The sequence below is a fragment of the Amblyomma americanum genome, chromosome 1, assembly GCF_052857255.1.
Source record: "Amblyomma americanum isolate KBUSLIRL-KWMA chromosome 1, ASM5285725v1, whole genome shotgun sequence".
In the NCBI taxonomy this organism is placed as follows: domain Eukaryota; kingdom Metazoa; phylum Arthropoda; class Arachnida; order Ixodida; family Ixodidae; genus Amblyomma; species Amblyomma americanum.
The window spans coordinates 288,962,809-288,978,355 of NC_135497.1; the positions used below are offsets into that span (position 1 = coordinate 288,962,809).

The window sequence follows — 15,547 nt, forward strand, 5'->3', positions numbered from 1 at the left end:
AGTTTTGGCCAACGAAAAGAAAGACAAAGTGAGAATATCCACAGCAGTCGCTACCATGAGGCGTTCATTTCGAGAGAAAAAAAAAAGCTTTGCATCGCATCACGTCACACCCTTTCCAGCAACCGCATTAAGCAAACCGGGAAGAGTCAGACAAGCCTTCCTTACCAGTGGCACGTATAGGCAGGGCAGCTTCTGCCCTTCTTGATCTGTGGAGTACATCTTCGTTGCGCTTCGCAACTATTTGGAGCATTCAGACGTACACGGATGCACTGCGGTCAATGTCTGTAGTGCTTTACGCAAAGCGGGATTGTCCAGAAAAGCATCGTCACCGCCGTGATGCATCATAGTTGCCGTGAAACTATGCGCACTGTCGTCATCGTCACATGGATGGGTATATATGTCCGAGAACAAAAAGAGAAATTGAGTCTGCAGGAAGTTCGTACGATAACAGATCGTGCTCCGTGACAACCACTGACGCTTGGGCAGGCCACCTAGGACGGATCTCTGCGAGCAAAACTTGCGAGCTGAGCTGCATAAACTCACTTGGTCCGATCAGCTCCGATTATGGTTGCCACATTGCATCTTAGTAATAGAAACATTCACACTGGATGTCGACGTCGGTGAATAGTATTTGCAATGACCGAAAGCGACGCCAAGTATAAGATGAATGGTAGCTGGCTATTTTTCCACCCGCTGCAGAGAACTCCTGATAAAAAGCTGACTTGGAGATTATAATTTGCCTCGAAAAACGCCGAAGCAAAACGCTACAGCGAGGTGAAAACTCACACAACAGTTTCTCAGCCGCGTCTGTAGATCTCGAAAAATGAAGCAGCCCCAATTCTACGCCTGCAACGTCTGCTGCTTAAAAAGCAAGCCAGTCCGAAAGCACTGTCGCCAACCACTGAAAATACCAGTGGAAGTAATCGATATCGAGACACTAAAATACATATTCCCCATCACGCAGCTCTTTGGTGAATGAGCCAAACTAAGAAGATTAGCGAGATCATTTTAACGATTTAAATGCCAATAATGGCGGTAGATTAAATGACGCTTCTTACTTCTCCTTCTGCAACTTTTTTTGCGACAAAATAGGTAATGGTAATCACCAGTACTTAAGCGCAACCATAAATAATCGGGCTCAGAGCTGGGTGTTTAAACTGGGCGTTCCGAATGAGCAACCAAATGTGGAGAAAAAAATTAGAGGCACTGCACTCATCATACTGCTCACAGCGTGAAAATGCTCCTAATTACGTTCGGACGCACAGATATATGGGAATTTCGGAACGTTCAACCGTTCAGTCTGGGACACAGACACATGCAACAGTAGACTGCCAAGTACTCGTAACGCTGCAGACAACAGAAAAGCCGCAGGAGGCGTAGCTGACTCGGAAGCCCAGATTTAAAACTAAGTGAACTGGGGTAGTTATACAGTTAGACAACCCAAATTCAATCTAGGGCATAAGAACACTGTCTGTACCGCAGAAAGACGCTTCCCGACAATCTGTTTTTCTTTTCGTCGAACGCATACAATTATAGTAAAAAGGACAATCGCTTACACTGTACGCAAATCTCAGTGCTTATATTTCGGTGATATCGCATTTCATTGCTTTGACGTACTCTGTCCGTGAACTGCTGGCCACAAGAAAAGGATGGGCGCCCTAGACGGCACCATTTGCTGTCACAAGTTAACTAACGTCGCCACCGCACAAAACATAGCACAAAACACTCTTGCCAAGTGAACATTCGACGGTGACACCGCTGCCATCACAAGAAAAAGCTTTGACTCTTCTGCGCGACCTCAGCCGAGCGCAGACAACGAGGAGCGAAACACGACCGATGCTCCTTCGGTGCTTTGTCGCTCGCGTCAATCACGGCAGGATTAACAGGACACAATGGAGAACTCGCCGACCGACGCAGCTCGAAAGCAGCCACGCCACGATGCGGGTCCCGTTCACGTCGACTAAGCACTGCGATGGGACAAAAGCCCCGGGCCCACACACGGTGTCGCTCCAAACCGCGTCGCTGCGATCAGCTCGCGACGACTAACCCACGCCTGAGGAAGGCACGCGGCGGACGCACAGAGCAGAAGACGTAGGCCCGATGTCAGCGCAGGGGAGAGACTGCGACGCCAGCGGCGCCGTCTACGGAAAGCGAGTCATTCCGGCCAGCCGGCCGACGACGCATCACAGCGGAGACGGGAATGAGGGCATTGCCGGAACCCTCCTCCGGGGCCCCCCACCGCAACGCACGGACGGACGCTCGCAATCCGATCGTGACATCTGACCGGTTGCCCGGCTGTTCGACCTCAGCAAGCAGCAGCAGCAGCCGCCAGCAGCGGGCGGAGCACAGTGGCTTCGAGGGGTTGGAGAGACAAGCCTTGGACGCGCGGCACTTCCGCCGCTCTCCGCAGTGCGCGTAGCTATGCGCACGGAACGAACCATTGAACGGAGAAGAAACGGGGGAGGGGTGCAGGCCAGCCGGCCTGGCTGAAGCAAACGCGGCCACCCCGCAGAAGCAGCAACAGCAGAAGCGGCAGCGGTTCCGTCGGGCCGTTGCCGCACCGAGGAAAAAATTTGAGAGAAAGAAAGAAAAAAGAAGAAAACAAAGGCGAAGGGCGAGGAGGAAGAACAGGCTACCGGAACGTCGTGTTACGGTGATTTTCTTCCCGCGACAGCCAGCCTTCTAAAGAGGGTAAGGGAAGTAACGGTCGTTCGTCGGTAAACCTCCGCTTTGTTGTTTTTAGCTGTTCCCGGTCACAGGCGACAACCAACGGCGCAGAAATGCGGCAGTGTTTACAGTGCCTCACCGGCAGTCGTGGGAGCAGGTAAATGTGACCTCTCGTTTCCTCCCATCTGTTCCTTGGTCTAAACGGACGAATGTAAACACACGGAGGGGGCTGGCGCACCAAAGGTGCCCGATCTTCCAAAGCAATGAGGCTGGAAAAAGAGTGAAGAGGAAAAGCAGCGATTGTAGTGGGGGGGGGGGGGGGGGGGGGCGTGCAAATAAGCTACACATGGCCGTAGGAGTCAAGTCTGAACATCCAGTTTCATATATCCACCACCTTTCATTTGTTTTTAAGAAAAAACGAGCTGACATGTCGGAGGGGAATAAAAACGGAACACTGAATGCGCCCATGTGTATAACCACGGTGCGCTGAATGACAAATGCGAGCGGTGCTGCTGAGGCCGCAAATGGGGATGCGCAGCTAATTCGACGAAGTGGCGTCGCAACGTGGTCCGCGTTGATCGCCTGACCTAAATTCTCTAACGCGGCAAGGTCAAGTTTAACGGGCCCGTAAGACGAACGAACGGCGCTAAGGAAAGAGGGAGGCCCGACACTGGCGCCTTGCTGCTGCCGAGGAGACGAGGGGCAATTAGGGCGGTTTTACACCGGGAAACCCGACTTCAGCTGAATCGAGGGAACTGCATGGTTTGTCACAAATTGCTTCGCCTCCAGTTAACGTTCGTTGCAGGACCGCTAGACGTGAAATCTTTTCACTTCCTCATTTTTACTCGGAACTGAAGAGGTTTAATTAGTACTTCTTACTTTAGTTTCGTGCAGAAAGTTTCAACAACTAAAAGAAAGAGATTTCCGTGGTTTTGCTGAAAAAACCCTATATGTTTGATGAATACAGCATTCTAGGTGGATCTTTGAAGGGGACGCAGTTGTACTCTTCATTAGTATTTAGTTTATCATAGATGCGAGCTTTTAACCCAAATAGAACCTTTTTAAAGCATTCAGCAGGTCAGGCAGGCATTTAACTTGCGCATTGGGACGTGATGGCCTGAGTCGCTCACGCGCCCTCAACTCCAAGATCAGTTTTACTCCTACACGATCGCAACGCGGAGATGCATAACAGATCGTGACTGTGACCTCGTGCCCTGCGGCGTCGTAAACCCTCTGAGCGACAGCGGGTGGGCTCCGAGCGGCCGATCTCAGCCGGTGCACAAAGTGATGAGAACGTCGCGCTCTAGCAACTCTTCACATGTCCAGGAAGCGAGCACTCAACCAACTGATCCGGAGAGTTGGGTAATGTCGTTAAGAAAAATTTAAGAGACTGTTAAAAAAAAACAGTCCACGCTGTACTAACCATGCCACAAACGCCATATTTATAATATTTAGCTCGACGGTACAGGAATCTCTTCTTTTTTGTAAAAAGAAAACAAAACGTGCTGAATGGATCAGACAGATGCAACACTAGTGACAACATCGCTCACCTCATTCCACTGCAGGTGCCTTTACAAACTCTGGCGTCCTGTCCCCGATACCGCACCCGTAAAAGAGTTTAAAGCTTCGCACCACACAACATTTGTATTGGCACCTACTAGGCGTCTCGCCTGGCTCGCTCTTCTGTTTAATTTGCAACATCACATTTGGTCTCATAAACCTGAGATCGGTGCCTCCAAGAAACAAAGCAACAGGGAAAACGCCGCCGACGCATTCTCGACCAATTTTTGGTGAATTAGTTAATCCCAAGGGCAGGAAAAGGAAAAACACAAGAGTGAGCATAATTTTTGTGCTGCAAATTTGAGCTGAAGGACCAACTGAGTTCGTCTCTCGGCTGAAATAAAACGGCACGCTCAAACTGCGGTCTATACATGCTGAGATAGACGTACGTGCGTACGAGTTTAACCAAAAGTAAACGAAACCTGCAATCCCGAAATTACTCTGCAGCGATGTTTAGTTAAGAACCTTCCAGGACACAGTAAATAATACTCGGGAAACCTTCGCGCCCCAAAGCGGAGGCACCGCCCAGTTGTCGCAGTCGTCCTACACGACATATAATTAGCAACTTCCACTTGGCGGTGAGCTAACAATTGCAAGCGTATAGAAAAAAATTGCGCATGTTCGTCGAAACCATTGCACCGACTTCGTTCTCGCTCTTGCTACACAACTTACCCGTTCTCATGCACCAACCCTCGTGTATCATTCTAGGTAGTCCCGCTTTCTTAAAAATGACTCCGCCTTGGTTGTTTTTAAATCACAAGGCCTACCTGATATTCCTGTGCTGGCCCAGTTTGCCGGAGTCTGGGAGGGACTGTCATTCCTGAATAACGGGCTCTTCAAAGCCCGTCTAGGGTATACCTAGGCTATATATCTATATATCTATATCAATATATCTGCACGAACGGACCATTCCAGAGAAGTGCGTGAATATGCTTGCCGGATAAACTTATTTAGAACAGCTTCTTCCCTAAGACAATACATGAGTGCAATGGTTTGATGGAGAAATTGTTTCCGGGACCCCTTCGTCCTTTATCAAGGATCTGAAAAATATTCTTTTTTAATGGGTTTTATCATGGCGTTTAACTTCTCATGCTTGTTTTCCCACTTACCATGATACAGTGTGACTAAGCGACGCAAATATCAAGACACCTACCTGTATACGTATCGTTTCATTTTTCCCTGCTTGTTTCATGCCTTTAATTTGCAGCTGAATTTGTATTATATGCCATCTGTGCACTCATATTGTTTTTCTTCCCCCCCCCCTAACACTAATGCACGCAAGGGCGCTGTAGGTATGTAAATAAATAAATAAATAGGCTATAACATTTAAAATAATTCGTGTAATTGAAAGGTGCGACATTGAAACGAAAGTCCTGAATTTCCTCTACCACGCGACAGGAGGTCCCCCTTCATGATTTTGCTCTGGGACCTCCTGCATTGTATATTTGCGTATTACAACCCTACTTTTGAATAAAAACATGAAAACATGGTTTTCGTGTACATAATGTGAAAATATCGTGCACGCATTTATGGGAAAGTAATGACAATGCAGCAGCTTGAAAAACGGCGCACTACATAAAAGCACGACTAAGGTAACCGGCAGTGACTGAATTCCTGACGCCGGATGGCGTTCCACCTGTCGATATATCCACTGTCGAGCAAGAGCTGTTTTTGGGGATACTTACAGATGACGAATGGAAAACAGCCAGATGCGCTTAAGTGTACAGGCTATGCGGTTGCCGAGATAGCGGTAGGACTGGACCAGGGAAGCGGGTGTTTTTTGAGACAGTAATAAGGAAGGGAAGGCCCTGTCGGGATGGCATGTAAAACTTTGCATCTGGCATCACCAAGTAAGCCGCACTTCAGTATAGCAGCACCGTTGGCCTGAGCAAGGAACGGGCTCCAGCCAACAGGCGAGTATTGCAAGAGAAATTGCGAGTTCTTGGAACTTCCAACGAACTGAATGCACTAGTTCAAGAAAATATAGCCACGCCTTTCACACATCAGTGGAGCAGCATGGTAATTTACGAGGAGCTACTGCACGAAGAACAAACTATAACAATGCGGATTATGCGGGACTTTAAAAGTCCAAGCCAAAACGTGGGATCGCTAAGCCTCGCAAGCACTTTGGCACCGGGCCCGGCGTCCGTTGCCGCGTTCGGCCTGACCAGCGAGCAGCTACTCCGCTACGGCTTCGACGATGGATGTGGACCACACCCATGGCTACGACCCCGAGTCTGGAGGATTCGGAAGTGTTCCGAGCAGCAGCAAACAAAAACAAGGCGAGGCGAACTTTGATAACTCACAGCCAGAACCTGGATGGAAGACGATATAGCTCAGGGCAGGATAGCGTGCACAAGGGCACTCGGCTCCGAACGCATACGAAGATGACACGAAGTCACCAGCAGCGGATCCCACGAGCCGCCAAAGGCCCCCGAGACTGCCTGACCTCGACAAGTATGAATTTAAAGTGATTATCAAGCCGAAAGACCGTTTAGAGCTAAAAATGTGGGGTGGGAGTGTACACCCACTTAACGTCGCGTTCGAAAACGCGTTACGCGGCAAGACGCTACGCGCCAAACCTTAAATGAGAGTTATTGAAGAGCAAAACATCATCATCGCGGCAACTTCCCATGTCGAAGACGCCACAGTACTTGCGAAGATCGATCACATCAACCTAGACGGGAAAAAGTACCACCTTAATGCCTACGTGAGAACACCGCAACACTCATGCAAAGGGGTGGTGCACGGGATTGACCCCAACGCATCAGACAGAGACCTACAGAAAGACTTTTCCTCGGAAACCCACGAAATATTAGGCATCCGAAGGCTCGGCAGATCCAACTCGGCGGTGATACTGTTCAGTGGATACAAAGTCCCTTTCTTTGTGACGTACGGGTGGATCAAGCGCAAATGTTTTCTTTATAGGAAAACTAGACCGTTTTGCGTACTGTGCGGCAGGGAAGGACATAGACCGGACGTCTGCCCCAGCCCAGCTGAATCGAAATGTGACTCGCGCGGCAAGCTGAACCCCGGGGAAGCTCACGACTGCACCCCAACTTGTGCGGCATGCCAGGGGAATCACCACACCTACTCAAGGGAATGCAAAGCAAAGTTTCTGGATCCCATCAATAAGCCTAGGAAACATCAACATTTCGGTGATCAGGAAGAGAAACCGACAACCAGTGGCACCAGCAAGAGCTACGCGGCAGCTGTACGCACCAGCCGAAACGAGCAGTTCGAGAAGAAGGAACCCAGAAGAGCGGCCTCCAATTCTACGTCCAGGTCCCGGTCAAGATCTAAGTCTAGTCAACGTCGCAACTCGTCAGGCCGATCCGGAACGTAAGAGTCAAGACATCATAAAGAGCAGGGGACCACCAGGTCGGTCTCCTTTGCACCTAAGGCGGATCCACCGGCACAGGAGACGCCACGCACCCGAGAACGCGGACCGTCTTCTGAGAAGCAAGAAGACTCAAGACACATCGTAAAGGTGGGCTATGCTGGGTTGCCTCCATCCCTCCCCGGAAACGCGATAAATAAGGAGTTTAATGACCTGAAAGCAGAAATTATTCAGCTAAAAAATAGAACGAGGAGTTGCGAGCTGAACTTAAATTGGTCAGGCTGCAGTCACAAACAACTCCCGACAAAACACCCGAAGCCCGGCCAAACTCACAGTCAGTTTAAAGACAAAGGAATGCGCTCACTGATCATGTCATGAAATTCAAAGACGTTTCGGAACCTCGTACGGGTTCCTTGATCACTGAGCGGTACAAGAAATTGTCGCGACTTATATATGTAACACGTGGCGCAAGGAGCGTGCGTAGATGGGTGGCATGGTTCCTTGCACCCGGTTCATGGTAGCTGGTGTCGATTGTATGATTAGAGATTCCATCAGCCGCCGAGATGACACGTTCCTTTCCTTCGCGATGACAGTGGCGTGGTCCCAGTCAATCGTATGAGTATGCTCTTGCACATGCTCGGTAATGGCGTTCGTCGTGTGATTATTATTTCTGACGTCACGTTTGTGGTCGTTAAGCCTTCTGGAGAACTTTCCTGTTTCGCCAACGTAAACCTGGGGGCAATCAGCACATGGGATCTGGTAGATGACACCTGGAAATGCTTCAATCGGCAGTTTATCTTTCACGTTCACGAGCTGGTTACGGAGCTTGCTGGTCGGGATGTGGGCAATGCGCATGTCATATTTTGAAAACACGCGGGATAGTGCTTCGCTGATTCCCTGCACGTAAGGAATGGCAGCACGCGCCGGGAATGTCTTGTTGCTTTGTGTTTCCGGCTGTAAGATCCGCTTCTGAATATTGTGGACAAAGCGACTAGGGTAACCGTTATTAGCCAGTTCTCGGTGAATCGTCCTCAGCTCGTTTTGCAATGAATTTTCATCTGAGCATATGCGTACGGCACGTGTTATTAAAGACGATACCACCGACGTCTTGTGGCCAGCCGGATGACACGACATAAAATTGAGGTAGCGACCTGTATGCGTAGGCTTCCTATAGACCGAGAAGGTGAGGGCGCCCTCATCCCTGCGAACCAGTACATCCAGGAATGGCAAAGAGCCGTCTTTCTCAAGTTCAAGGGTGAACTGTATATGCGCATTCTGGGCATTTAGGCTGTCCAGGAAGCGTGTGACATCTTGTTTCTTCAAAATGCAGAAGCAGTCGTCTACGTAGCGGTAGAATACTTTGGGTGCATGAATGAAGGCGGCTAGCACTTTTTCTTCCAGGGCTTCCATTACTAAATTGGCCGTTGTAACTGATATTGACGGCCCCATTGCCGTGCCTTGTGTCTGCTGATAGAAACTGCCGCCGTAGGAAAAATAAGTGTTGCCAAGGCAAAATCTCAGCAGCTCGCAAAGTTCCGGAACGTCGAAGGGTGTGCGGCCAGGGAGACCAGTGTCAGCTTCCAGGGCTTTTTCACATGTAGCTACTGCTAAATCCACTGGTACGCTAGTAAAAAGCGATGTCACGTCAAACGAAACCATAATGTCGTCTTCACTCAGCGAGATGCCATGTAACTTAGATGCAAACGTGGACGAATTTCCGACATGCGTTGATGTCTTACCGGCTAGAGGACTCAACACCCGGTGAAGATAGCCTGACAGTCTATAAAGTGGCGATCTGGTGAAGTCGACAATAGGTCGAAGCGGTACCCCAGGCTTGTGGACTTTAGGCAGGCCGTAAATTGCAGGAGCTGAACCGTTTGTGCACAGCAGCCGGTAATAAAGGCTCTTCTGGTGCGGAGGAACCAAACTGAACAGTCTGGCCAGCAGTTGTTGCAGCTTGGTCTGTAGTCTGCTTGTTGGGTCACGGGCTAGAGGAGTGTAAGTCCGATGGTCTCCGAGAAGGGCCAACAATTTCTTGTTGTAGTCGCTCCTGTCAAGCAAGACTGTGGTGTTGCCTTTGTCGGAAGGAAGGATGGCGATGCTACTGTTATTCCGCAGGCTGCGAATGGCTTGCTTTTCTGCTACCCACGACCGCGTTCTTGCACTGTGTTTCCGCAAACCGGAGAGCACACAGTCAGTTTATGAGCGCGTCATTGCAGAGCTGAGGGCTGACAGAAAGGAGGATAACAAGTTCCTACAAGTTATTCAGATGGTCAAAAACGAGCTCGCAAACGAGTCCGCCAACACTAGGAAGTACATAAACTCCGCCATTGCCACAGTCCGAGACGAATTCAAATCTAAACTCAACGAGTGCAGCTTCCGAAATAGGAAATCCAAATATGCCGACAGGCACCCCCTTCCAGAAGAGGACGAATAAGGACCATGGCACATAGGGGACAGGAAAAAATAATTTGGCAATGGAATTGTCGGGGATTTAAAAAGAAAAAAGCAAGCCTTCAATTTTTCATCTACACGTCGGAGACGCCACCTGCTAATAGTACTTCAAGAAGCAAATACGGTCATCAGCATGAAGGGGTACAAAACTTTCCAAGATGAGCATAGCCTAGGAATAATTGTTCACAAGGAGTTTACCGCAACGCTGCAAGAACTGCTAGCCGAAAATATCGAACATGTTTACATTGAAATTCTTCCCAAACACAGGGGAAAACGCAGTTTGCACATACTGAACGTGTACAGTCGCCCCAGGGACTCATGTCGTCAGATAGCCACGCTATTTAATAATTTTATCAAGAGGGCAGGTAAGGACCCCCTCGTCATAGCTGGTGATTTCAATGCGCCCCATCAAGCATGGGGATATCACTTTAACAGCCCGAAAGGTAGGAGGATCCTTGAGATCGCGAACAGAGAAGGGCTCACAATCTTAACGGATCCCCTGCAACCCACCAGAGCGGGTAATAGCGTCAGCAGAGGCATTTGTCCAGATCTCACGCTTGTGAAAAACTGCCTGCAGGCCACCTGGTCTAACACTGGAGAGTCCCTGGGCAGTGATCACTTCGTCCTCTCCTGCACTGTTCAGGGAGTTAAATGTCGGAAACCATTTGACAAGGCTAAGATTGTGAACTGAGAGAAGTGGAGAGAGGAAATCGCACGTCTCCCGGACGAAGATATCACAGATATTGAGGCATGGACAGCGCTGCAGATGAAAACCGTCGCCAGGCATTCTACGACAGCGAACACCACGTAGGAAACTCCTGCAGTTGACCCGCACCTGTTAAATCTGTGGGAAGCCAGGAGATCTCTGACAAGGAGGTGGAAAAGGCAAAAGTTAAATCGCAAGCTGAAGACCAGGATTGCAGAACTCACTAAAGAAGCGGATGACTACGCACATAACCTCGCTAACCAAAACTGGCTCAAGCTGTGGGATGAGCTCAACGGTAGAATGGGCACGGCTAAAGCATGGGGTCTCCTCAGATCCCTTATCGAGCCGAACTCAAACCGGAAAGAGCAAACAGACACGCTCTGTAACGCCTTGCACAGCTATAAAGGGGACAACGAAGCCCTCATTGCAGAACTTCCATGGAAATTCCTCGATGTGGGATCCTCGTACCCTCTCCCTGCGTACACCGGTGCACCCAATGAAGAGATGGACCAAGACGTAACGGTTGACGAACTGAGGGCGGAGCTTGACGTCATGCGTAAGAACACCGCTCCTGGACCGGACCAGATAAACACCAAGATGCTCTTTAATATGGATGACATCTCCTTAAGAAAATTAGTGAAATACTTCAACACGCAGTGCTGGAACAAGGGCCAGATCCCCGGCTCCTGGAAATTGGCTTTAGTGCGATTTATTCCCAAACCCAAAAAGCCATGCGATATTGATCATTTACGACCCATCTCCCTGACGTCGTGTCTGGGTAAACTGTTCGAGAGGGTCGTGAACGCCCGACTGAAACGACTCCTGATGAAGACTGATATCCTCCCTGACACGCTGTACGGGTTTAGAGAAAAGCTATCTACACAGGATATTCTCCTCCGTAGCAGAGAGGATGTTCTGGACAACCCCGGCAGATGTCAGGTCAAGGCCATCCTTGCGCTCGATTTAAAAGGGGCATTTGACAATGTCAACCACCAGGGGATACTGGATGAGCTTAACAGCATCAACTGTGGTGACCGCACATATAATTACGTGAGGGACGTTCTCTCCAATAGAAAAGCGTCAATAAGTATTGGTGATCGGACCTCTTCTCCGTTCAATCTAGGTTCCAAGGGCACCCCGCAGGGAGCGGTCTTGTCTCCACTTCTCTTCAACCTGGCCATGCGTGGGCTACCAAAGAAGCTAGACCGCATCCAAGGCATTGAGCACGCTATATACGCCGACGACAATACGATCTGGTGTTGCAGCGGTAATGAAGGGGAAATTAAAGACCGGCTTCAGGAAGCAGCGAATGTCGTGTGCCAGCATGCGGCGAGGCATGGGTTAACGTGCTCTCCCGAGAAATCAGAGTTACTCCTGATCGACCGCGGCAAGAAGCTGAATACGGGGCTTTTGCCGTCCACTCCCTCTGTCGCCATTACGGTCCAGGGTATGAGCATTCCGATCAAGAAAGAGATCAAGATCCTGGGAGCCATCATACCCAGCGGCAACACTAACACCGCTACAATCAGACAGCTACAAGCCTATTCCGAACAAGTCTCTAGAATGTTACGCCGGGTAATCAAGAAAAGAAATGGACTAAGAGAGAAGGAGGCCCTAAGATTAGTTCAGGCTTTCATTCTCTCTAAACTAACATACGCCAGCCGGTACTTACGGCTTAGCAAAAAGGAGAAAGACCAACTACATGTTATTATTCGAAAGGCAGATAAGACGGTGCTGGGACTCCCTTTATGCACATCCACTAAGCGCTTATTACAGCTGGGGATCCATCACACCATCAACGAACTAATAGAGGCCCACCGTGTAAATCAAGTTGTCAGGCTGTCAACATCTAAGCCTGGCAGGAAAATATTACAGAAGCTGAGAATCGGCCCACCCCGGGAAGTCGCTGACAAGATCGACATGCCCATGCAGATGAGATCACACATCACCACTCACCCCATACCAAAACGCATGGACGAGGAATACAACAGAGGACGGAGACTAGCCAGAGCTAGACACCTCTCCAAGCGCTGGGATGAAAACAAGGACACGATCTACGTTGATGCGGCTGGACCCGTTAACGGAGTCGCGGCAATTGCAGCAGTTTCACCCAGGGGGAATATCATTGCAAGCAGCCTTATCCAAGCGGTGGATACCACATCGGCTGAAGAAGCAGCTATCGCACTAGCGATATCAAAAGAACAGCGAGGCAACGGTTATGTCCGACTCACAAGCAGCGGTACGCAATTACCTCAGAGGCCGCGTTGGCGCTCCGTGTTGGGAAATTTTTGAAAGGTCTAATCCTTCCAACATCCAGATCTTCTGGACGCCAGGACACCTCTCAACGACGGGCAATGATGCGGCCAACACAGCTGCTCGAGCTCACCTCCTTCGAGCATCTGGCACGCAGCCTCTCTCTGACACAGTTGACAACCCCTCACCCTTACTAAGCTACGCAGAAATTACGGAGTACTATAAGATCACAAGAAGGAAATATCCTCTTCCTCACAAAACCCTAAGTAAATATGAAGAGCACATAATCAGGCGACTACAAACTAATACTCTGCCCAATCCTTACGTAATGAGTAAATGGTACCCAGACACCTACGATTCGTCCTGTCCCTTCTGTGGAGCAGTTGGCACACTCTTTCACGCGGTTCGGGAATGTCAAGAAAACCCAGACTTGGACAGAAATCCCGATCCGACCTATGAGCGCTGGGAGGCAACCCTTCATAGCCACAGCCCCCTCGACCAGAAATCGCTGGTTGAGAGGGGCCGGATTACGATGGCGACAAATGGGCGACCCGCCCAGTTTTTATGCTCTGAATAAATGTTTTCCTCCTCCTCCTCTAACAATGCGCAAGGCCTATATGTACGGTGCTGTGGCCGACAATGAGACCCATAAAATTGTGTTATTAGAGTCTTTTAGCACAGCAGAGACGTACTATATAGCGTTCTGTTCTCTTACACGTCCCGAAATTGCGAGAGATGGCGTACAGGAGAGCTCGGCGTATTTAATTCGACCACCCGGGGTTTTTTACGTGCACAGGGATTTTCACATTTCAGCTCCATCGAAATGTGCCACAGCGGCCGGGAATCGAGGCGGCGACCTCGAGCCCAGCAGTCGAACGCTACGCACAGTCGTCAGCACAGCTCTCTGGAGCGATTGAACGCCTCCCTGTCGCACGAAGGAAGTGAAATTTTTAAGCAGGTATTCGGCTCTAAAGAGCGCGCTTGCGCTGGAATGAAGAAGCATAGGTATACAGCTTGCCCTGCACACTGCACTCTACCAGTTAGAGAGCAGCTGAGTCAAGATTTCACTTTGTTCCCTCCGCAACAAACAGCTCAAGCGCTCCAGAGAGGCGCGCTGACGACTGTACACACTGAGCCACCGCGGCGGGTAATAATAATTGTTTTTTGAGGGAAAGGAAATGGCGCAGTATCTGTCTCATATACCGTTGGACACGCGAACCGCGCCGGAAGGAAAAGGATAAAGAGGGAGTGAAAGAAGAAAGGAAGAAAGAGGCGCCGTAGTGGAGGGCACCGGAATAATTTCGACCACCTGCAGATCATTAACGTGCACTGATCTCGCACAGCACACGGGGCCTCAGCGTTTCGCCTCCATCGAAGCGCAGCCGCCGCGGTCGGGTTGGAACCCGGGAACTCCGGATCAGTAGCCGAGCGCCCTAACCACTGCCCCACCGCAGCGGGTATACGTCCAGAAAAATGGATCGAACTAGCCGTTCGATCTTTTCACTCCCACACCGCACACGCAGTCGTCCCGCTGAACCTGCAACAGTGGACGCGCCTTTGGCAACTCATTTTACATTCGCTGGCTGCAATCGGGGTCGACCGAGCATTGAAAGGCGTGGTCTCAAACCAGGCGGCCCGATGCGCCCGACTGATTCACCGAGTGTTCTGCAGGGTGCCCCCTGCAGTCCGGGAAGACCGCGGTCTTGGCGCACTTGGCGATGCTCGGCTGCCCGTACTTGCCTCCCCCCCACCCCCCTCCCGGCGCGCGTCACGCGCTGTTTCGGCTCGTTATTAAGCGCTACACAAGCAGACCACAGGACAAGCTTTCCGTTTAGAGGATGATTTTTCATATTTTAATGTCTTCCTTGCGTCTATAACTCGGCTAGTTCATGCACGTGGTGGTCCATAACCCAGGCACGCAGACAACGTTCCCTCACAGTCTCGGGTCATGTGCGTGTGCGCCGAACGAACAGACTCATCGTTGCGTAACACACGGTCAGATGGTTGTCACGAGCATGAACTTTCCTCTTACTTTTCGTAGCCGGCGCTTGTACCATCTCACCTTGTTTTCGCTCGCGTAAATCAACCTTGGACAGAGTCCCTGGAGCGATTTGCATAATCTATCACCGTAAAAAAATAATAATTGACCCAGTTTACAGCTAAAGCTCCATGATAAATTGCTGTGCTGCCGGAGGTTTTCCGTAGTCTGTAAAGCGTGGGTGTCGGAAAAATGATTCATCCTCCGCAGAAACTAATGCGAAGAGGTGGTGTACGAATAATGCAAGATACGTATGGAATACGGAGGAATGCCGTAAAAATAATATGCACTCCGTAAGATCATACGCAGCATTCCTTTTTTGAAAGCGGCTGTTTATATGAGAGAGATACTGCGCCATTTCCTTTCCCAAACAAAAACACATTATTATTATTATTATTATTATTATTATTATTATTATTATTATTATTATTATTATTATTATTATTATTATTATTATTATTATTATTATTATTATAAGTACAATATCACAATAATGATGATGATGGTATCACAGCTGCGTTCTCGTCGT

The 15,547-nt window shown here is 49.6% G+C and overlaps 1 protein-coding gene across 3 annotated transcripts in view; it reads right to left on the minus strand.

Moving 5' to 3' along the window:
* Positions 1-2,392, minus strand: part of LOC144115238 (uncharacterized) — an 86,148-nt gene extending 83,756 nt beyond the window's left edge. For all 3 annotated transcript variants that reach the window (XR_013311311.1, XR_013311310.1, XM_077649529.1), the window contains exon 1: positions 166-2,392. Coding sequence is in view for 1 of the 3 variants with exons in the window: in XM_077649529.1 (XP_077505655.1) it covers positions 166-219 (54 nt within the window). In the remaining 2 variants the exon portion in view is untranslated. The remainder of the gene's footprint in view (positions 1-165) is intronic.
* Positions 2,393-15,547: the final 13,155 nt, after the last annotated feature.